This window comes from Leucopleurus acutus, assembly GCF_964270905.1.
Source record: "Leucopleurus acutus genome assembly, chromosome: 14".
In the NCBI taxonomy this organism is placed as follows: domain Eukaryota; kingdom Metazoa; phylum Chordata; class Mammalia; order Artiodactyla; family Delphinidae; genus Leucopleurus; species Leucopleurus acutus.
This window is the reverse complement of record NC_139156.1, coordinates 65,218,692-65,242,547: the sequence shown is the minus strand read 5'-3', so window position 1 is coordinate 65,242,547 and position 23,856 is coordinate 65,218,692. Positions and strand designations below refer to the sequence as shown.

At 35.3% G+C, this 23,856-nt stretch overlaps 1 protein-coding gene across 1 annotated transcript in view; it reads right to left on the bottom strand.

Annotated features, from left to right (window-relative positions):
* CTNNA3 (catenin alpha 3) overlaps positions 1-23,856 on the bottom strand; it is a 1,620,647-nt gene that overhangs the window by 468,697 nt on the left and 1,128,094 nt on the right. Inside the window, exon 11 of the mRNA XM_082854158.1 lies at positions 12,475-12,631. Coding sequence (XP_082710284.1) covers positions 12,475-12,631 — 157 coding nt within the window. The remainder of the gene's footprint in view (positions 1-12,474; positions 12,632-23,856) is intronic.

Sequence of the window (23,856 nt, the reverse complement as noted above, 5' to 3'; positions counted from 1 at the left end):
ACATTCACAAAGCATTTTCTTAATAGGTATTACAGAGATTCACAATCAAGTTCCATAATACTGGATGATCAGCACTATTTGGTGAGTTTCAGGTGCTGATATGGGTGGCCTGGGAAGATTTCTCTGTTACACCAGGCACACAATCCACCATGCCAGCTGTTTTTGCACATCAATATTTACTTCTCCTGTTCACTCTCTTTTACCATAAAAGTTTAAGATTTCAATTAGGTCCTATTTGTTTATTTTTGTTTTATTTTCATTACACTAGGATGTGGATCAAAAAAACTATTACTGTGATTTATGTCAGAGAGTGTTCTGCCTATGTTTTCCTCTAAGAGTTTGATAGTTTCTGGCCTTAGATTTAGGTCTTTAATCCATTTTGAGTTTATTTTTGTGTGTGGTATTAGAGAGTATTCTAATTTCATTCTTTTACATGTAGCTGTCAGTTTTCCCAGCACCACTTATTGAAGGGACTGTCTTTTCTCCATTGTATATTCTTGCCTCCTGTGTCATAGACTAGTTGACCACAGGTGCATGGGTTTATCTCTGGACCTTCTATCCTGTTCCATTGATCTAGATTTTTGTTTTTGTGCCAGTATCATACTGTTTTGAGTATTGTAGCTTTGTAGTATAGTCTGAAGTCAGGGAGCCTGATTCCTCCAGCTCCATTTTTTTTTTTTTTTTTTTCCAGCTCCATTTTTCTTTCTCAAGATTGCTCTGGCTATTTGGGGTCTTTTGTGTTTCTATACAAACTGTAACATTTTTTATTCTAATCCTGTGAAAAATGCCATTGGTAATTTGATAGGTATTGCATTGAATCTGTAGATTGCTTTCTGTAGTACAGTCATTTTGAGTATTGATTCCTCCAATCCAAGAACATGGAATATCAGTCTGTTCATGTCATCTTTGATTTCTTTCACCAGCATTTTATAGCTTTCAGAGTACAGGTCTTTTGCCTCCTTAGGTATGTTAATTCTTAGGTATTTTATTCTTTTTGATGCGATGGTAAATATAATTGTTTCCTTAATTTCACTTTCTGATCTTTCATTGTTAGTGTATAGAAATGCAAAAGATTTCAAAGCTTTTGCACAGCAAAGAAAACCATCAACAAAATGAAAAGACAACCCACAGAATGGGAGAAAATATTTTCAAATGAAGCAACTGACAGGTGATTATCTCTAAAATATACAAACAGTTCATGCAGCTCAATATCAAAATATAAACAACCCAATCAAAAAATAGGAAGAAGATCTAAATAGACATTTCTCCTAAGAAGACATACAGATGGCCAAAAACACATGAAAAGATGCTCAACATGACTAATTATTAGAGAAATGCAAATCAAAACTACAACGAGGTATCACCTCACACCCATCAGAACAAAAATCTACAAACTATAAATGCTGGAGAGGGTGTGGAGAAAACAGAACCCTCCTACACTGTTGGTGGGAATGTAAATCGGTACAACTATTATGGAGAACATTATGGTTTAAGGAACATAAATGTTCCTTATAAAACTAAATACAGAACTACCATATGATCCAGCAATCCCACTCGTGGGCATATGTCCTGAGAAAACCATAATTCTAAAATATACATGCATCCCAATGTTCATTGCAGCACTATTTACAATAGCGAAGACAGGGAAGCAACATAAATGTCCATCAACATAGGAGTGGATAAAGCAGATGTGGTACATATATACAATGGAATATGACTCAGCCATTAAAAAGAATGAAATAATGCCATTTGTAGCAACATGGATGGACCTAGAAATTGTCATACTGAGTGAAGTCAGACAGAGAAAGACAACTATCATTATATCACTTATATGTGGCATCTAAAAAAATGGTACAAATGAACTTATTTACAAAACAGAAATAGAGTCACAGATGTGGAAAATAAACTTATGGTTACCAGGGGGAAAGTGGGGAGAGGTAAATTGGGAGATCGGGATTGACATATACACACTACTATGTACAAAATAGATAACTTATAAGGACCTACTGTATAGCACAGGGAACTCTACTCAATACTCTGTAATGACCTATATGGGAAAAAAATCTAAAGAAGAGTTACATGACCATGTATAACCGATTCACTTTGCTGTACACCTGAAACTAAGACAACATTGTAAATCAACTATACTCCAATATTTTTTTTTTAAATTTAAGAATAGTATAAGTCATAATAAAATACAGAAAATAATCTACCTACTTCAATAATAATAGAGGCTATTTCTTCATCAGATTTTGTTGATATTACCTTTAAGAATAAAACATTACAAATATAATCAAAGTCCTATAGGTACTCTTTTTCAGTGCCATCCCACTCCTCTTTCTGCAGTTATTCACTCTTAAGTATTTGTTTTGTATGACTTCTATGGCTAGTCCCACTGTTCCTATTGCCTAAAACTTGCTAATTACTTAACATTGCTTTTTATTTTTTATTTAATTATTTTTAACATTGCTTTTTAAAAGCTGTCCTATTCGCATGTGAAACAAGTTTATTTGTTTTAACTACTACGTTTGCTGCTATTTATTCATTCTTCTACTGATGGGTGTTTATATTACTTTCAAGTTTTATTTTAAAAAATCCATAATGATCATACTTATACAAGTCTTCTTTATGAATATGTGTACAAGTTCTCCAATAAATATAGAAAGGTATTTGTGGCAAAATAATCCAGGTCCACATATTATTGTTTTGTTCTTCAAAGAGATTATAACAATTTACTTCCCAGAAGCAGTATATGAGAATTCTCATTTTACTACAGCTTGTCTCATATTTGACATTATCATAAATTTTTACTGTCTTAACATCTGATAGTTATACACCATAGATTTTAAGATAATTCTTCAGTTATTCTGATAAACTATAAAGTACTAACTTTGGGGATAGGTTTAACAAAGATAGCTCCTTTAAAAAGATTTTTCTTTCTCATATCTGGTTTAAATTTTAACAATGGTCTGCCAATGGTATTAGTGATAATGGTTATCTTTTAATGGGCAACTTACTATGTCCCAGACACTCTTCAAATCATTTAAAATATATTATTTTATTTTTTTTAATCATGCAAGAATATGTACTCTAAGAAGGCAGGGGGTTTTGTCTGTTCTATTGACTATTCTATTTCCAGGATTTAAAACATTCTATCACTTAATACGTGTTCAGTAAGTATTTCTTAAATAAATTTAAAAAATGTATCAGTTCATTTGGGCTACTATAACAAAATAACATAGACTGGGTAGCTCAAAAACAACAGAAATTTACTCCTCACTCTTCTGGAGGCTGGGAAGTCTAAAATCAAGGCACCAGAATGGTCACATGCTGGTGAAAGCCTTATTCCTGCTTCACATCCAGTGCCTTTCACTGTAACCTCGTGGAAGGGGCTTGGGAACTCTGTAGGGTCTCTTCTATGAGAACACTAATTTAATTCATGAGGACTCCACTCTCATGACCTAAGGACCTCCCAAAGGCCCCACCTTCTAATATTTTCACATTGGATATGAATTTGGGGGAGACACATTCAGACCATAGCAAAATGATATAATTATTAGCATTTTACAGGAGGGCATTTAATGAGTCAGAGGTTAATTTATTTCCTGAAGATCATAGATCTGGTAGGATCTGGCAGACTTGTCGATCTTAAGCATAGTTAGTTAGCCTCCTCCTAACAGACTCTTCTCTTTCTATGCTTTCCATAGATTCTAGAGATAAAATCTACTGTCTTCATGTCTAATCTATAAGACTTCTTTTAGTGGTGACATTTTAGTGATAATGATATATGCTTTGTGAAAAGGGAATTCTTGGCTGCTTTTCTCCAATATACATAAATTGTTCCCAGCACAGGCTCTGGAGCCACTCTGTAAGTGGAAGTTTTTATTGCTTTGTTAAAAAAAATCCCCTAGGATGCTATCAAAGTCCATACGTCTACGCCAACAGAAATTTGAAAGCTCAGATACATGACTTCATATTTTCCAATCTTGTATCTGCACCCACCTGGGTGGCAGGAGGCATGCTTCGTTCTAGGTCCAGAGGAAGACCTTTGGAGAGCATATAGGGAAGGATCAGCCTGCTTTTCCTGCCTAAAATCCCTTCATCTCTAGCTGAAGTCTTTGGTTTTTCAGAATGCTCAAGAGCACCTCTTGGACTCATTAGCAGGTGTGGGGGGCCAGGGGTGGGGAGAGTGGGTATCACATGACAAAAATAAACTTTCCAGCTCATCCCTTGTCTGACCTATAAAGTGTCCACAGGATTCACCACATTAGGATTTTAAGTCATCCATATTACACTGATGAAATGCATGTGCTTGGAGTTGAAACACTGCCCAGAAATAACTAAGAACGAATGAAATTATGAGACTCACTTTGACTCTCTGTTTTTGTTAAAAGTTTCTGTCAATATATCTGACTATGGCAAATAGTATGGCTATTAATAACTTCATACACTCACTGAAACAATTTTAAGGAAATCCTTTATTGAAGATCTATCTATTAGTGCTATTTATTATGTCAGTAAGATTACTGATGATTACTACAGCTCTACCTTAAAGTTCTGGTAAAAATTCTCAAATCTGATTTTGACAAAGTCGAAAAAGAACTTCTAATTATAGCTTTTCTGAAGATCTAATTCATAATATTCGAACAACAGTCCTGCTGTGTATTTACTGTTCATTCAGATAAGAGCATCTTGAGTGAACTTGCCTGTTAGTACATGGAATGATGCATGTTAAATTCCAGTTCATATGCCCAAAGTACTCTTCAGTCATGTAAGTACAGGCAGTAATTCAAAACATAATTATCAATAGAGCAATAATGGATTACTTTGGGGAAGCTTACTCAGTTACTTTTGAATGCACGCTTTCTCCCTGTTGTTCCACGACTTATGAAAAGCTGTGTGTATAATTTTTCTGGAGTCTCTACAATGACTGAGCCATATACCATCACATGAAAATATAATCGCAGAGGACTCAGAGGAAAAAACCTACAACCGCAACAAGACTCTCTCCTGATTTTAGCCACTGGCATAGAATATCCTGGCTGCAAGTCATCACTGAACTATTCTGATGAGGACCTTCTTTTCTTCCTAAGTGCACACCTGGGTTTTTCAGCCTAAGCTAGGTTTAAGTCATCCAACTGGCTCTCACCTCTCCTTCCTATTGTTATATCTTGTATGTGTGTGTCAGTCTTATGTTTTAATTTCTTGGAGGAGGGGTGGAGGGAGTGAGGGAACACCTTTTTTTATATTGGGATTACTTTCTTTTCACTTCTAAGAGCAATTAAAGCATTATGTAGCACTCACTCTCTACTTCTATAAGAATGTTTTTCAGCATCTGGAGTTACTTTTCTGAAGTATTGATGACACGACCATTTAAAATTTTAGACAGCTTATATTTTCTTAAAAATGCTCAGGCCTTTATATAGTGTTATCTGTTGACTTTCTGAGTCCAGTACCAATCCAGATGTACCCTCTGTTCCTGTAATACTGGCCAACTTGCTGTCCCTCAAACCCACCATGCACTTTCACATGCTTTTCTCTCTTTCAGTATTTGACTTGGTGGTTCACGCCACTACATCAGTGTTAGATGTAGACTGAGGGGTCACCACTGTCTTGGAACTACAGATAACCTAAGCATTGCTAATAGAATGTGTCCCTCAGGGAAATACTGGGCTGATTTGATATTGAAACATACCAAGAACTTTTGGTCCAAACCAGATTTACTCTTAAAATTCTATTATGCATAATTTGAGTATTCATCTCTATTTTGGAAGCTATGTAGCAACTTGGAAGACTCTATATATAATTCATAATTGTCATCTATTCCCCTGGAAAAAAAATAATCTCTTAATGTTTCTAAGTGCAGTGGAACATACAAAAAAATTCAGGAATTTATCAAAGACAGTCCAGCATAGCAGATTTATTAAAGACTATTCCAGTATAGTATATGGCAAGTACATATACTAACCCAGAATCATTCCTTATGGAGAGTTTTTACTTATTTTTTGTTCCTTTCCTTCAGTGTTTCTATATCCCTCACACTGTCTCATTTTCTAACATACTCTAGCAAACTTAAAGTCCATAAAAAGACCATCTCCCACTCATTTAAACATGTAAAAAAAATGATATTTCAATAATTCAGTTCAACCAGTATCTCCTTAACAATGCTCCCCTCAATACCCTGACGCTCCAGCAGCATTAACTGCACACATTTGAGTTCCCTGGAAGCAAACATTGTGCGTTTTTCTTCTTTGCATCCTCCTCCACTTCCCAGCATACTGCCTTGTACATAGTTGATATTCAATACACTTTTATCGAAATTCATTTTTGTAGGGCTTCCCTGATGGCACAGTGGTTGGGAGTCCGCCTGCCGATGCAGGGGACGCGGGTTCATGCCCCGGTCCGGGAAGATCCCACATGCCATGGAGCGGCTGGGCCCGTGAGCCATAGCCGCTGAGCCTGTGCGTCCGGAGCCTGCGCTCCGCAACGGGAGAGGCCACAACACTGAGAAGCCCACGTACCGCAAAAAAAAAAAAAAAAAAAAAAAAAAAAATTCATTTTTGTAGAATATGATTTCAAATATCAACTTTAAAAGAATAGATCTCATGCCTTGATGCCTTTAATCAATTAAAATTTCAAACAGGTATATGTTGAAGAGATACATAAGAGAATGTATGATGATAATTGGTTATAATTATATAATTTATCTTTGCATAGATATGTACTATGGGTCATTTTTTTACCCCAACACCTAACCCATAAACATTGTATGAGATTTAATAGTGCTTAGTTTGTGTGCAATTAACATTTGTATCTTGCTACTATTATGTATTTATTATTAACTTATGAAGAAAAAGAAAATCTATTTTCATTTGTCAAATGATTCTATTTTCATTTTCATTTGTCAAATGATTCTATTTTCATTTTCCTTCACAGAAGCCATAGATCACATTCACTACAATTTCATGAACACAAAGGACTTTGTTAGTGCATTTTTGATGGCAGTATCAGAGTTACACTTGTGTCACTAAGTCAAGGTCACAGAACATTGTGATGATTAATGCTTAAAGTTATTTTTCATTATTTGAATATTTTTAAAAATATTCATTCCAAGGCTGAACACCTCTAATGGAAGCATAAGACGTAAATCCCCCGAATTAATCTTGCAGAATTGAGAAGGGGGATAAATACTTTTTTTTTTTTTTTTTTTCATTCAGCAAATACCTATTGAGAACCTTCAAGCAAAACTTTGGAAGCAGGAGGTTCAATTAAAAAGATTACATGATAATTCAACTAAGAGATAGTGGCTTGAACTAGAGTGATAGCAATGGACATGGACATTAAAAAGAAATGTAGGACATGGAATAAAGAAAATCTTTAAGCATCCTCCAATACTATAATTCACAAAGAATCAATATGATGTTACCTTTAAAATGAGAAAACCTTTTACAATAAAGGAAGAGCAGTGCTAATTCTAATCAATAAGTGGTCAATCTGTCTTTTAAAAAATTCCAAACCATTGTCAGTTGCTTCCTCCATTGCTCATGTGGTCCCCTCTCTCCAATAATCTCCATTGTCATAACTCTCATAAAGTTATCCTTTGTACTAATTTTTACTCATTATTTAATCTCCAGTACCTTTTGGAGGGTTTAGCATTTAAAATTATGCAATAAATATTTAATGAATGAATGAAAGACTAAGTGAAACAAAGGTCATATCTTCACAAACCCTCACACTTAATCAGTTCTTAGTAATTGTTAAATAGGTCCAAGGCATCCCCTCTTCTATCAAAGTTTACTTCTTCTAAATTCAATTCCTTGGGATTATAGCTCACTATGAGTCAATTAATGCAATAGTTCAAAAAGATGATTCATGCGTTAATATGCTTCCTCTTTCAAATTTGTATCTTAGACAGAGATCTTAAATATTTTTTTTACTCTCACACAGATAACTAATACTCGGAATTTCAGGAACCATGGCAGGCTGGAAAGATGGAGTTTCTCAAATCTTATCACATGGACACATCTTCTGTCTATACAAAAGAGAGACGTTGATGTGGTCAAAGAATCTTTAGACCAGCTACTTTCTGACAGGTGTTTTGTTATATGTGTTTTCAGAGAGTGACAGAAAGCACTGTGAATGGTGAGGGGATAAGCCCTGTAGTCAGTGATAAGACAGAAAGTTTGGGGACCAATGCATTTTGAAGACTTTTTCTAATTACCTGTAAGATGACAATGACAGTATTACATAAATAACATTAAACTAAAAAGAGGCTCTTGGGCTTCCCTGGTGGCGCAGTGGTTGAGAATCTGCCTGCCAATGCAGGGGGACACGGGTTCAAGCCCTGGTCTGGGAGGATCCCACATGCCGCAGAGCAACTGGGCCCGTGAGCCACAACTACTGAGCCTGCGCGTCTGGAGCCTGTGCTCTGCAACAAGAGAGGCCGCGATAGTGAGAGGCCCGCGCACCGCGATGAAGAGTGGCCCCCTCTTGCCACAACTAGAGAAAGCTCTCACACAGAAACGAAGACCCAACACAGCAAAAAAATAACTAAAATAAATTAATAAAAAGAGGCTCTTTTGGACACCTGAATGTCAGAGAACTTAGTTTGCCAAACAAACACTTTGCTTTTGGAAGGGGGTTTGGTTTACTGTTTCATTTTATTTTTACACATAAAAATTTTAAAATATATAATACATTCGTGAGATAACTATATTCCTTATGATTTTTAAAAAAGGACTGATTGCACTTATGTTTGGAATTTTCTATGTATAGCAGGAAACAAAAATGGCTTTTGAAAATTGGTATTTCGACTTCTGTATCATGAGAAACTGGTGATTATATAAACATATAATTTTAAAATCATTATTTTAAAATAATGATATTTCTATGTTTAGAAATGAAATAAATAAAAGACATTTGGTATTAAAAATGTCATTATTCCAAGAGCTACTAGTCAATATTGGATGATCTGATCATGTTAAAACATTATATAGGGCAAACATTTTACTACTGTGATCCCTACCTTTGCTAATGACAATAAAGTAATAAAGTCCAAGAATCTTTTCTCACTGATTTTAGGGTTTAATTTTTGTTTATATTTTAATGTGGAGAGATGATGTTCTGAGAATCCAACATCATCAAATCCAACTTTTTACAACTGACTCAGGAGGAAGTAAAAATCTTTTCAGGACCCCTATTCTTTTTCTTATAAAAAAGATCAAAATAATTGAGCATTGCTATCAACTACTGGAAGAAAGTCCAAGAAAAAGATGAAATGTCTATAAAAAAAATGGAAAACATAATATTCTCAAGGTAATTCATAATTATGATATCCTATGAACTAACCTGTCAGTCATTCTACCTGGCAAAACAGAGGAAGCAAAGTCTGTGAATACGAACAGCATATTCTAAAAGATCATTGCAAAGTAGTACCAGAGAAGTCGTCCATCACTGATGATGACGATGAGAAAAAGAAAATCTGTCCCACACAAAAGCTGCCAGATTGTCACCAAGATTAGCCATCGGAAGAAAGGTAACCCATCCATTGGCTGGTCTGTGATCTTGGACTTAGGACTTCTGGCTCAGTACTAAACATAATTATAGAGCAGCTAGATTCTTTCTCATTTATTTGACTAGGAAGATTTAGAGAGGAGAAGCCATTATCTCTGGGAACAGATGTTCAAAAGTTATCATGTAACAAGAAACATCACTGGAGCTCATGCTAAACTCTCACAGGGAAAGTTTACAAAGACACAGAAACTTGAGAAAGCAGTGGACGCCACTAAGTGTTCGGGGCAAACACATTTTTTTCTCTAGCCATTTCCACTTTGTTTCTGCTGATAAAACCTCTGATTTTGTTTGTATAGTAAGTGACTAGTCAGAAAGGTTGAATTGTGACTGGTCTAAGCCCAGTGGTCTGTTAGGATAAGCTTATACCTAACATAAAAATAGGCTCACAAGAGCTATTTGTATGCATCTCTTCCCAATGCAGAGTTCAAAGATATCGCAGTGGCAGCTGGAAACTCACCCGTGTGGGAGTATTTATGTCACAGAAATCAGCAAGTGCTGCAAATTAGTACTACTACTCTCTCTGGCTTGAGTCAGTTGTTAACCATTTACCAGCACTCTAAGCCCATCATGGAAACCCCATTTCCTTTTGCCATCAATTGGTCCAGAAGTAGGTACAGGACCAAGTTCTGACTTATGATTAGAGAAAATCTGATGGAAAGCATCTGGGAAAGACTTCCTCCTTGATAAGTTAAAGCCAACAAGCCACCTTGCCTTCCTGCTTTAAGTGATATTGTGTAGCACTTTGAGATGTAAAATGAGGGAAGGTAAATAGAAATCCAGAGATGCCTACATAGGTCATTAATAACCTCAAACCACAACCAAACTGGCAATCAAAGGGCAGGAAAGTGAGAACAGTCCACACCAGGTATAGAAAATAGTGGAGTGCACTGTTTGTAGAGAATTTAAAAACAATAATGAAACACATTAAATATGAATCCACTTTTTATTATTACCCTGTACTGGCAATTCCAAAAAATGTTAGTGATAAGATACTCCTCCCCACATACAGGGACTATTCCTATCCAAGTCCTCTGGTGTGCTAGGGCCAGTAAGTCTAGAATCAACTATCTTAAACATCTAGTTACATGAGATAATTAAAGGTTTTTGTGATTTAAGCAACTTTCATATGAGTTTTCTGTTACATGCAGGCTCTTAAGTACTATGGTTTTTCACAGAAAGTAACAGACTCAGGTTAATCCAGCACTGAAAGGAAAATAGGAGCTTCTGCTCTGAGGACCCACAGAGTTGCTTAGATCCCAAGCTCCCCACAGTTCTAATCACACAAGGCCTGGCCAGTTACGGCTTCTATTCTTACACGTTCAGGAGATTCTCCCTATTCTGCCATCAGCTTAATTACAATAAACTGCCTCTACAGCGACTAGCGTGAGTAGGTTTGCCTTGTAACCAAAAGAACCAACTAAAAATCAGAACCTGGCATTTAACAACTAAATTACAAAAGACTGACCCAACATGAGATGTTGATTGGATTCACACTGCAAAGTCTATACTAAGAGGATAGCAAACAGACAGAAATATGCTTAACAGAGCATTGCTTATAGTAGTTAAAATTTATCTAAATGCTCATGAAAGAAAAGATAAATGAATGATTTTTTTGAAGAAAATATAACAATGTGGGAAAATTCAGCCAACTATTACCTGTAAAAAGGCAATACATAATTACACAATTATTTGAAAACACACACACACACACACACACACACACACACACACACATATATATGCTGGTTGGAAATAAATCACATATTAGTAGTTGTTATTTCTGAATAGTGTTATCAAGGGATTTTAATATTTCTCCTGTTCATTTTCTATTATTTTCAAAGTTTTAGCTCTAAAGGAATAAAACAATCTAAAGTAGTTAATTAGCACATATTTCCTTTTCATTAGTATATTATGAAAATACACCAGGTTTCAAGATATTGTTCACAATGAGAAAGCATACATATATGAAAGTAATTAAATTGATAAGGTAGATAAAATACAATCAGGAAACTTTAAAAAAGATAAAATGATGTTAGAAACTCATAAGAAATTGCATTTTATAAAAAGAATCATCACATTCCAAGAAAATCTCTCTCTCAGAAAAAAATATGTAATTTATTTTAGTGAGAGGCTTAATTTTTAAGAGAATAAAAAAATTAAAAAATATTTAGTTATTTGCTGTTACAACAGTATAATCAAAACCTGAGTTATGCTTCTGAGAATATAGCTTTATGAGAGTAATTTCACAATCTTGTGGGATGCTATTCTAATATATGATGAGAGAATTATCTGAATTTGACGTGGAATCTCAAGCCTGTCTGTTATTGATGTAGTTAGATGTTTAGTCTTGTTTATTTTATTCTTTAGATCACCACTATTCAAATACATATAGTGGTAGTTGAAGTGTATATTATATCTCAAATCAATGAAGAGTTTTCCCAGTAATATACATTTTTTTTTTCTGAGTAGAGAAAAATCTGGTTGGGAAAAAAGTGCAGGAAAATGAAGAGATATAACTATATTAAAAGGAGGGGGGAATGATGATTTACTTGTAAAGCCAGGAAATGCCTAAATTTTCCACATGCTATTTTCAATCATGCTTTGCCCATGAATAGGAATTTCTTTTAGAGAGTGTAACTTGTTGAGGTGTATGGATTACAAGGCATGAGGCTCATTATCCTAGGGTAGATCATATGTAGCAGCACTTTGCTTCAGAAAGGCTATCACTAGAAAAAAGTCTCATAATATTTCATAAAATTCATTACATTCAGTATCATCCTATTACAATTTGTATGGAAACACAAAAGACCCCGAAGAGCCAAAGCAATCTTTAGAAAGAAAAACGGAGGTATTTCATAAAATTACAAGAGCAAATATAGAAATTAAAAGATAAAACCATACCAGATACAGCAAGGAAGTCATCAATGCTTGTAATGTCATCTACAGCTTCAGTGAGGACATGGATATGATTCTCCCACGTGCATCTGTACATTTCCATGGTTTTTTTGACCACTTGACTTTTGGGTCTTGCAGCCAAAGCAAGTGCAGCATTAATAATCTGTAAAGATGTAGAACGTTCACATAGTGATTTCTTTCAGAATAGTTACCATTGTGCCTGTGACAGGTATTCTTTTTTAAAAAAAAATTAGATATGTTTATGCCCTCATGTGTAACTCCTTCTTTGCTTTTGCTAATAGTTTAATTTTATTTTTGGTAATAATTTAGTTAATTTTAGAACTGTTTGTTGAGCATCAATGCACTAAGAACTGTAAGAGATACAAAGATAATTGGTATCTGCCTATAAGAAGCTTGCATACTACTCAATGGGAAGGACACCATATAACTCCAGCTCAGTTCGGGATGCAATACATGCCATAATTACAAAAATGATAGACGGTCTTTAGAAAGTAGAGATCACCTCCAGCAGAAGTTCTAACAAAAGGCTGTGAAAAAGGTGCAGGAAAATGAAGAGATATAACTATATTAAAGGGGGCGGGGAAAAGATGATTTATTTGAAAAGCCAGGAAATGCTTACATTTAACTGGTCACTTGGATTCACATTGCACAACTATGTGGTGAATGCCCATTACATGCAAATCACGGGAATAAAAGCTTCACTTCCTTGAGGACTTGAAAATTTTTACCAGTAGATATTCCCTGTTAATTAATTCATTCATTCATTTGTGCATTCACTCATCATTCAGTATTTCAAATATATTCTGAGTGTTTTTTTTTTTTTAACGTATCAAGCACTGTTCTCGATTTTAGGGATATGGCAGTGAACAAGACACAAGCAAAAATCATTTTCTTCATGGAGCTTATATTCCAGTTAGGGGAGGCAGGCAAATAGCAAGTTAAATAAGTAAAATATATACATGGTCTCTTCGATGGTTATAAGAAATAAGGAGAGAAACAGAGCAGAGAAGGGGGATAGGGGTGGAATGGTGGTGAGGGTAGGAAGTCTGCAGTTTTAGCAAGGCCTCACACTGAAGTGGACATCATGGGTGAGAACGTATTGTGGAACAGAGAAGTAGCAATATTCAAAAAGTGAGAAAGCAGGCTAAATGCTATGAGAATGGTGAGCAGGCTCACCTAGACCCTGGCTATGCATAAGGAGTCCTTGATCGTCTTGCTCAGGACTGTGACCTTATTTGGAAGGTACTGGAGCATCATTTAAACTTTTGAGTGATCTGCTCAGAACTACACTATAGAAAATTTTATTTGGCAAACAAGGCTACTGTAATTGGTTACAGGAATAAGAAGGAGTTTGGACTGCAGTGGTGGACGTACTGAAAAAGTTTTGACAGGACTTACAATAATTTAAAGGAGGATGTGGATAGGTCAATTATTGCCAAAAATATCATGCAGACATTAACACATCTGTGAGAAACAATGCTTAAAGACATGGAAATATATCCACCAAAGTGTAGTTAACAGCAGATTACAAAACACATCAAGCTTCATAGAATGTCGCTTCTAGCAAATATGCTAGAACTAAAAGTTAGATAAATCCATACTACAAATAACAATGGTTCTCTCAGAGTGGTGGAATTTCCAGTGCTTTTTATTTGATTTTGTGTGTGTAACTGAATTTTTCAGATTTTCTACAGTGAATATGTTTTAGTCGTATACTCAGAATAAATGAAGCTATTCTCTAAAGGAAGTGATTGCTAAGGATTTTCCATGATTAATGAAGAGAATGATTATAGTATTGATAGAAAATGAGAGATCAGAGAGTTAAACAGTCAGGGTTGTAGAAGGAGATGTGTGAAACTGTTTTGGAGGACACTGTTGATGAAGGGTATTAGATGTCAACTTTCCTAACACAGAGGTTGGCTCTGAAGTGACTCTTGTCTCTCCCTGCAAATTACATAGTGGCCAATCACAGATGTGAAATCGGAGTTCATAAAAAAGTTGTCATTTACTCATTTGCTTGTTCATGCGTTGAAACAAATTAGTGCCATCAGATTCTACATGGAATACTAAAGACATCAAAATGAAGAAGATTCCATCATAATTTCTAAAACAGCCCATAATCTAGAAGGGGAATAAGCCAAAAGCCAGGCAACTGCAACATACCGGTGATTCTCAAACGTTAGCCTCTGTCAGAATCCCCTTGGATGGCTTGTTGAAACAGATTCCTGAGCTGTGCTCTAGAGTTTCTGACTCAGTTAATGTGCTTTGGAGCCTGAGAATGTGCACGTCTAACCAATTCCCAGGTGATAGTGATGCTACTGGTCTGGGGCTCCCAGTTTGAGAACGACTGCAATATGTAAGTGCTATAATGTAGGGGTTATTGTAAAGGCAAGCAGAAGATGACTTATAACACATGGGAGAGGTATTCAGCTCCATAAGGAAAGGTGTTTCAAAGGAATAAAATCTGAGAAATAAGTGGAAATTAGTATAAGGTGATACCCATTTAGGAAGAGGCAATAACATGTGATAATAATGATGATGACCTAGAAGCAAGGTAGAGCCTAAACCTCACCTCCTGAAGGGGAGGAGACAGTAATAAAGTTGTAAGAAAATCAGAGAAGACAAGGGAAAAGGAGGAAAGAACTCACCTTCGCATTCCAATATAAAGTACCAGTATGTATGAGGAAAGGATACAGTGGAAGTGATAAAGATGAGAGAAGGAATCGTTGGGGAGGTAGAAAAGTAAGGTACTGAAGAGTCAAGACGAGGAAGAAAATCTTTTCAAAGGGTCAAATGCCATAGAAATGTCAAGAATAATGAGGACTAAAAATGGCTTTTGAATTTGGAAAACAGGAATAATTGGTGTAGCAGAATACTGGATACAAAATTCAGATTTCACCAAAATATAATGGCAACAATAATTTTTTTTCTACTCAGTAACCTAAAGGCTGCACCTTACATACATGACTTTCAACAAATTATTGGAGGTACAGAAGGAGAAAAATTAGTTGCTTGAAAATATTATGTTGATATTCTCATTTCTTTTTTATGAAAGAGGAACACATTGAATTTTAAGGAAACACACATTACCTTTAGAAATAACAACTCCTCAGTATTCTGGACTTTAGTTTTACAGTTTTATTAACCTATTAACTTACAATGTACGTTTGTGGACACTGCAGAGGCTCTGGTCTCTGGTGTTTCATTGCCCTGCAGTTGAACAACTGTACACATGTGGTTGTGTACAGTTATGCCTTCACACTCTGTGCATAGTGTTAAAATACTTGTGCAGCTCCCTCAGGGGAGATATGGAATCATGAATATAAGGCAGGCTATATTTTGTAAGAAAACTTCCAGTTCTGCAGCTGATCCAATTTACTGATTCAACAATGCACACTATAAGAAAATGTATCCTCCTTGACTCTCCTGATATTTAGCTTAAATCTAAAAGCAGACAAAACTCAGAAGATGTGCAAACCCTCTTTAAGGCAGAAGAAATCTTCATCCCAGAGTCATACTCCTAACATTTTAGCTACATATCTAGAGGTGGGGAGGGAACCATTCTTAAATCCTCTTCATGTGTAATAAAGATGACTTAAATCTGAAGCGAATGATGTTGCTTTCTGAGGCATCTTTCTTTAGATTATGGCTGAGGTGTGTACATGTCAGAATCACCCTTGACCCTGAGAATCACCTAATTAGTTCAACTTTGAAATAGTATCTTTAAGAACTTACTATATCTTAATAGGACTACTTTGAGAGCCTTCCAAATAGTTTCCTAATTTCAGTCCCTATTTGCTCCAGGCCATTCTCCTTGCTACAAACACATGTATTTTTCGAATGCACAAGGGATCCTGTCCCACCATGCCTGATAACCTTTGACAGAATCCTAGTTGACTGAAGATAAAATCCAAATTCCTTTTCACCAATTCACAGTCTAAAAGCCTCCACAGGCTAGCCCTTACCTCCATTTTCAGTCTGCTGTAACAATCTCCCTCATTTTAGCCTACGTTCCAGCCATCCTGTCTTCAGCTCCATTTTCTGACCACATGATGTATCTTCACACCTCCATGACTTTGTTCTTACAACTGAATCTGCTTCAACACCATTGCTCCATCCCTTTCCCTGCTCTGGTCCTTCTGAGGAAACATTTCTTCAACAAACCTGTTGAAATGTCATTGCATACTGTGAAACCTGGTCCTTTCCTTATACCCAGGAACCTGAATTGTCTTTGGTGTTTTAAAAGTACTTTGTCCATATAACTAAATAGTAGTTATCATATTGCATGATTGTTTATACACATCTGCTCCATATGAGCCTGTTTATAGGAGGGGCTGTGTTTTGTTCATCTTTGCTTCTATACTAAGCATGTTAATCATAGTTACTGCCATATTCATAAACCGTCCCTAAAACACCTTTTTCTACTCCTAGTCTACTCTTAGCTCCATAGGGAGCCATGTTTGGTATCACATTTTTCCCTCTTCAAAACTGCTGAGATCATAGGCTGGCACCCACTTCAAGGACATCCAATCTGTAGGCTGACCAGTGATTGGTCATGGGCATGATGTAAAAGGTTGAGCTGGTCAAATCTCTCTTGAAAATTTGAACTAGAACTTACAGAGAAAGAGTTAGTTAGCAATGGAAATGAAAGATGAAAAAAAAAATATATATATATATAGAGAGAAGCCATCTAGTAAAATCAGAACCAGAGGGGTTGATGGGGTTAAGGCCATGAGGGAGTAGAACAAACCAAAGTTGAAAGGAAAAAGAAACTGTGAGTTTGAAGTTATTATGTAAAGAAAAGAATGAGCATAGAGTAAAATAAGCCAGTGGATTGAAAGGAAAATGGAGAAAATATGTAAAGAGAGTCAAAGGCACCAACAGAGAGAAAATACTCAGAAGAAAAAGAGCTGGGAGTTGACTCTTTTTGAGAGCTTCGTATTTGGGGTTAACAGTCCACAGAAAAAATAACAGCAATAATAATAAATACTAATACTCAAAGCCTCTGCTCTATGCCAAACACTGTTCCAAGCACTTTCTCTATACTAACTCACCTAATTTTTACAACTCAGTGAGGTATTACCATCCCCATTTTTCAGACAAGACCGTCCAGTTATTAAGTGGAAAAGCCATGACTCTGACCCAAGTTCATTCTCACTGCCACATCTTAGTGTCTCCTGTATTATTTCTACAATAATTTAGGACACCGAGAGTGCGTCTATGATCCTGAAAACCAAAGGGGCCTCGCTGAAGAAAACATTACAATGCCTGGTGTGGGGGAAAAAAATGGTGAGTGTGCGTGTGCTAAAATGCATATAACATAAATTTGACCATTTTACCCATTTATAAGTTTAAAATTCTGTGGCATAAAATACATTTACATTATTACGCAACAATTATCACCATTCACCTCCAGAACTTTTTTTTTTTTTTTTTTTGCGGTACGCGGGCCTCTCCCGTTGCGGGGCACAGGTTCCGGCCGCGCAGGCTCAACAGCCATGGCTCACGGGCCCAGCCGCTCCGCGGCATGTGGGATCCTCCCGGATCAGGGCACGAACCCGCGTCCCCTGCATCGGCAGGCAGACCCTCAACCACTGCGCCACCAGGGAAGCCCTCCAGAACTTTTTCATCCTCCCCAAATGAAACTGTATACCTATCAAACAAAAACTTCTTATTCTCTCCCCCCTTCAGCCATGGTAACCACCATTCTACTTCCTGTCTCTACAAATTTGACTATTCTAGGTACCTCGTAGAAGTGGAATCATACAATATTTGACATTTTGTGTGTGGCTTTTTCACGTAGAATAATGTTTTCAAGGTCCATCTCTGTTGCAGCATGGGTCAAAATTTTATTTCTTTTCAAAGCTGAATAATATTCCGTTATACGTACATATATTCTGCTCGTTCATTTATCTGTTGGTGGATATTTAGGTTGTTTCCACCTTCTGGCTACTGTGAATAATGCTCCTATGAACACTGGTGTACAAATATCTCATCAAGTCCTGGCTTTCAAATGTTTCATTTATATACCACAAATGAAATTTCTGGGTCATGTGGTAATTCTAAATTCAATTTTTGAGGAAATGTCATACTGTTTTCCACAGTGGCTGTACCATTTTACAGTCCAACTAGCAATACACAAAGGTTCCAATTTCTCCACTTCAGTGTTCCAGGAACAGTTTCTAGGTAGTTCATTTGAATTAATGTTTTCAATCCAAAGAGGAAGGTCCTACCAGTATTCCCATTTTACTGGTAAGAAAATGGAGACACGAAGAGATTGAATAATTTGTGCAAAGTTATAGAGAGAGCTCTAGATTGTAAAACAAGAGGCTTAAATTAGAGTTTTACTTTGCTTCAAACTATTTTATGTACACAAAAGAGTCATATTAACTCTCCCAGGACTCGTTTTCCCAGGAGTTATAGGTAAGTCTGCACTGGGGTAGGGGGCAGTGTTTGAATTAGCTCATCCCACTCAAGTTCCTTCGGATTTGAACATGCAGATTTAATGCTATCAACTGATGTATATACTCCTCTTAAAAGATTCCTGAAAACAGTTACTTTAAAAGTGAAAATAAGTCCACGTAATTTAATTTTCCTCAGAGATATTTCAATATTGGCATTGATATAAATAATCTTAAACATCTTAGTTAATATAACAAAAGCACTTTGTGGATTAAAAAGATGAGTTATGTGTAAGTACCTATAGGTCTGATTACCTCAGTGTCATGGCATGTAGAGAAAATTAAAATAACTAGATATATGATACCTCAAATACATCTAAGCTAGTATGTGAGGGGAATTTATATGACATCCACTTAAACTGGTAACACTAATTATTTTGGAATTGTAGCAACCATGGTAATGACATCAAATTCAATGCTCTAATTTTGTGCATTCTTTTCTTAGTTGCTGAAATAGTATTCTAGTACCAAATGTTTCTCACTTTCTATGTTGGTTTTTCCACATTTCCTTAGTTTTGATAACCTTTTCTTTTTGTCTTCTTTCATTTATGGGAAACTGTCATTACATTTTAAAACTAAGCCATGTGATATCTGTCATCAAGAATCTCCACAGTCACATCTTTTGTTAAATGATAAAAGCATTTTGAGGTTGGGGAGGAGTGGTGGTGAGGAGATATAACCTGTCATGCACCCTCACAGGTTTATAAACAATTAGATTGCATTCAACTTTGGCCTAACAATGTTGTAATCTCCTTATTCCAAGAAGAGATGATCCACGCATGATAGGATTACTCACATGAATCATCTCATGAGGCTTTCACTTGACTTTGGATACACATAAAAAAACTGAGATAACCCACTCCAGGGGTGAAAAGTAATTTTTAAAAAGGGACGGGGGCGAAGCTGATTTCTGGGAGTATATGGCATTCTATGAAAGTCTATACATTTCTTTTATATTTATTCTAGTATAAACGTTCATATCTCTTAATCCATACTGCTAGAGAAAAGGAGAAAAATTCAACCTAGGACTATTTAGGTTATGGAAAATGTAATGCTCCCTAGAAGGTCTGTAAAAGGCGATTATTTACATGAAAATCAAACTACTATTATCCTGTCTTCTATACTAATTATTAAGACAGGACAACCTATTAAATGCAATAGGTAAGTGAGGGAGGAATAGAACATCAAATGAATTATCTAACAGTAAGTATGTTTTATAGACAAATTAAGTTGGAATTTGGGGTATAATCCCACATTTTAATCCAGCTCTATTACTTATTAGTTTTGTGTGATTTCAGACAAATTTCCTATTCTGAGCCTCAATTCCTTATCTGTAATGGTTAGAAAAAAAATGCTTATTACAAAGGTTGTTGGCAGAATTTAATTAGGTTAACTAAATAAAACGACTAATACTCACCCGGCACAGTGTTAGACATTTTATGAATGTTTGCCTCAATGCAGATAGTTTGGGAAAAAATACAAAGAATACTTCGGTAATTTAAACACTATATATACAAACACACAGACATACAGAATTTACAGTTCTGATAGGCTCAACAATCATTTTCATATGCTAATTATAAAAATATCCCTCAGTTAAACAAATATGAATTTAAGGAAAACTGAATCTACAGAAACAGTATACTGTTGAGATTTACCTGTAATATAAAACTAAAATAAGAGAAAATTTGCTTTAAAAAAGAAAAAAAAATTCTGAAAACAATATCGTAAATTACAGCTTAAGGTAATGGGAAATACTTTAATTTCTAATGATGAAAAAACAGAAACAACAGACATTTTTGGATCCAATATAATCTGCCACTTAGGTATCTAATAAGTTTTGAATTTGGAGATGAGGAAATATCTACTATCTTCCAAATCATTGGGGTTCAAGTGGAGGAATTAAAAATAAATTTGACATCTTTGCTAAATTAATAAATTCCCTTTTTTTAAAAAAGGAATTCTATGTCAGAAACAACTACAAAGTTCCTTTTAATGCACCATCCAATTCCATATAAACATAAAGGCAAAATGCAAGCTATTCATTAATTGCCAAAATGTGTTTTATACTAAGAAGTTGGCAAAATTTTAAATGAAAAACAGCATATATTTGCAATGTCTGAATTCTTGGGATTGGACATTCTCTCCATATATTTGGAGTTTCTGAAGATTCAACTTGGTCTTATCAAAAACCGTGAACTAAAACAAGTTCATGCAACATTAGGAGATTTAACTTTTTTAATTGTCAAAAAATATTTGCTCTTTATCTACTATGTATCTAAAGTAAAGAAACATTAGACAGGACAAACCCCGAAAATATTTTAACGGTGTTAAGGGAGAAAAGCCATGCACAAATATTTAGTAAAGGCTAACAGGTATATAAAACCCAGATCGTGTAAAGCAGTATTTTCCCTGAGCTTCCAAGATATATTAAAAAGATATATACATAGGGTATAGGGTATAAATTGGGTTAAAATAGTCAAGGATGACTTGGTCTCGCTCCTTTTCTCATTGCTTTTGTTCTCACTCTTCCTCCCTTTAATGGGTTCCTAGAAGATAAATTACCTTAATGTCCTTGACCTAGCATTTTGGCTTCTTGGCTACTATGTCCACATCCACAAACCTACTCTATGGTACCATGATCTGCCAATGGGACAACTGAGGTAGCTTTAACCCTGGTCCCAGCCACTCTCTACAGATTAATATTTCCAAATTACAAATCTCACGAAGCTCCCATTTTCCTTTTTAATCTTAGGATAAATGCAAAAGTACTTCACTTGGCCTAAAGCCCTGAAATATTTGACACCTGTTTATTTCCCTAGCATCATTTACCATCAGCCCCCCTAACTTTCTACCTTTTCCTAGCTAACTCTAATTCATCTAATAGAGCTCATATCAAGAATCACTTCCTCAGGATAGCTTTATCAAATCTAGGTCAGGTTTCTTGTGATATAGTCTCATAAAACAATGTCCTTTTCCTCTTGAGTGTTTATCTCACTAGGTAATGTGATGTTCATTAAAGTGAACTTTTGAGTTCATTTGATAAATGTATGATCCACATCCCTCATTTTACTGAAAAGCAGGAATTTTAATGTTTTAACGTTATCTCCCCAGGGAGTGTGGAGAGCGTCAAATAGAATCCCCTTCTCATATAACCAGGGCTCCAGGCTATGGTTCTTTCTACTTGGCAGGTCTACACATTTAATAAAGCCTTTTCCCAAGTGAATTAGTCCATCCCTACAAGAAACTCTTATACTAGTACCTACAATTTTATATATATATATATATGTGTGTATATACATTTTCCCAAAGAAGACATAACAGGGATGGTTAACAGGCACATGAAAAGATGCTCAATATTGCTAATTATTAGAGAAATGCAAATCAAAACCACAATGAGACATCACCTCACACGTGTCAATGGCTGTCACCAAAAAGATCACAGATAACAAATGCTGGAGAGGAAGTGGAGAAAAGGGGACCTTTGTACGCTGTTGGTGGGAATGTAAATTGGTGTGGTCACTATGGAAAACATTATGGAGGTTCCTCAGAAAACTAAAAATAGAATTACCATATGACCCAGCAATTCCACTCCTGGTATATATTTGAAAAACATGAAAATATTAACTCTAAAAGACACAAGCACCCAAATATTCATAGCAGCATTATTTGCAACACCAAGTTATGGAAGTAACCCAAGTGTCCATCAGCAGGTAAGTGACTAAAGAAGATGTGATATATATATATATATATATATATAAAAAATATATATACAATATTCTATTATATATATCACAGAATATTATATATATATATATATTATATATCACAGAATATTACTTAGCCATAAAAAAATAATGAAATTCTGCCATTTGCAACAACTTGGATGGATCTAGAAAGCATTCTGCTTAGTGAAATAAGTCACACAAAGACAAATACTGTACGTTATCACTTATCTGTGGAATCTAAAAAAAATAAAACAAACAAATGTACATCACAAAACAGAAACAGACTTACAGATATAGAAAACAAACTAGTGTACACCAGGAAAAAGGAAAGAGGGGAGGGGCAAAAGAGGGATATGGGATTGAGAGACATAAATTATTATGTATAAAATATATAAGCAACAAGCATATATTATATAGCACAGGGAAACACAGCCATTATTTTATAATAACTTTAAATGGAGTATAGTCTATAAAATATTGAATCACTTTACTGTACACCGGAAACTAATATAATACTGTAAATCAACTATAATTAAAAAGAAAAAAGTCAGATGCTACCAATAAAAGGGAATAATACTGAATTTTTCTCGGCTACTATTTTATAAAATTCTTCTTGAGAGACAGAGAGAGAGAGAAATTCCCTGAGAATGAATTAGAGTTGCCTTTCTCAGATTAGAAGTGTTGTGTATAGTTTGGGCAACTCAATCTTTGTATCTTTTTTCTTTAATCTGTCAAATTTGGAATATAATATCTAGCCTATAGAATTATTTAGAATGATCAATAAATAGTAAAGTACATTAGGAGTGATTTGAAAACATAAATAAACTATATAAACTTAAGGTATTATCATGCCCCCTCAAATTCCTGGTTTTTTAAGATATTAAGAGTGAGAGTTGGAGGAGAAAGTCATTTTCATTCTGGAAATGGAAGAAAAAATGTCTTGTTTCCCCAACAAATAATTATAAACATTATTGTTTAAAATTTACTACTATATTGGAGAAGACTACTTCTAGGTCACAATAGATTGTAAAAGTTCTGGATGTTTATTTCACTCTCCGGGACCTGGAGTCCTTAATTGCTGAAGCATATTCACTGGTGCATGTGAAATACCACAGTGATGCACTACTTATTGTAATAACCACACATTGAAGAAGCAATGGCCTACATTCAGGAGAACT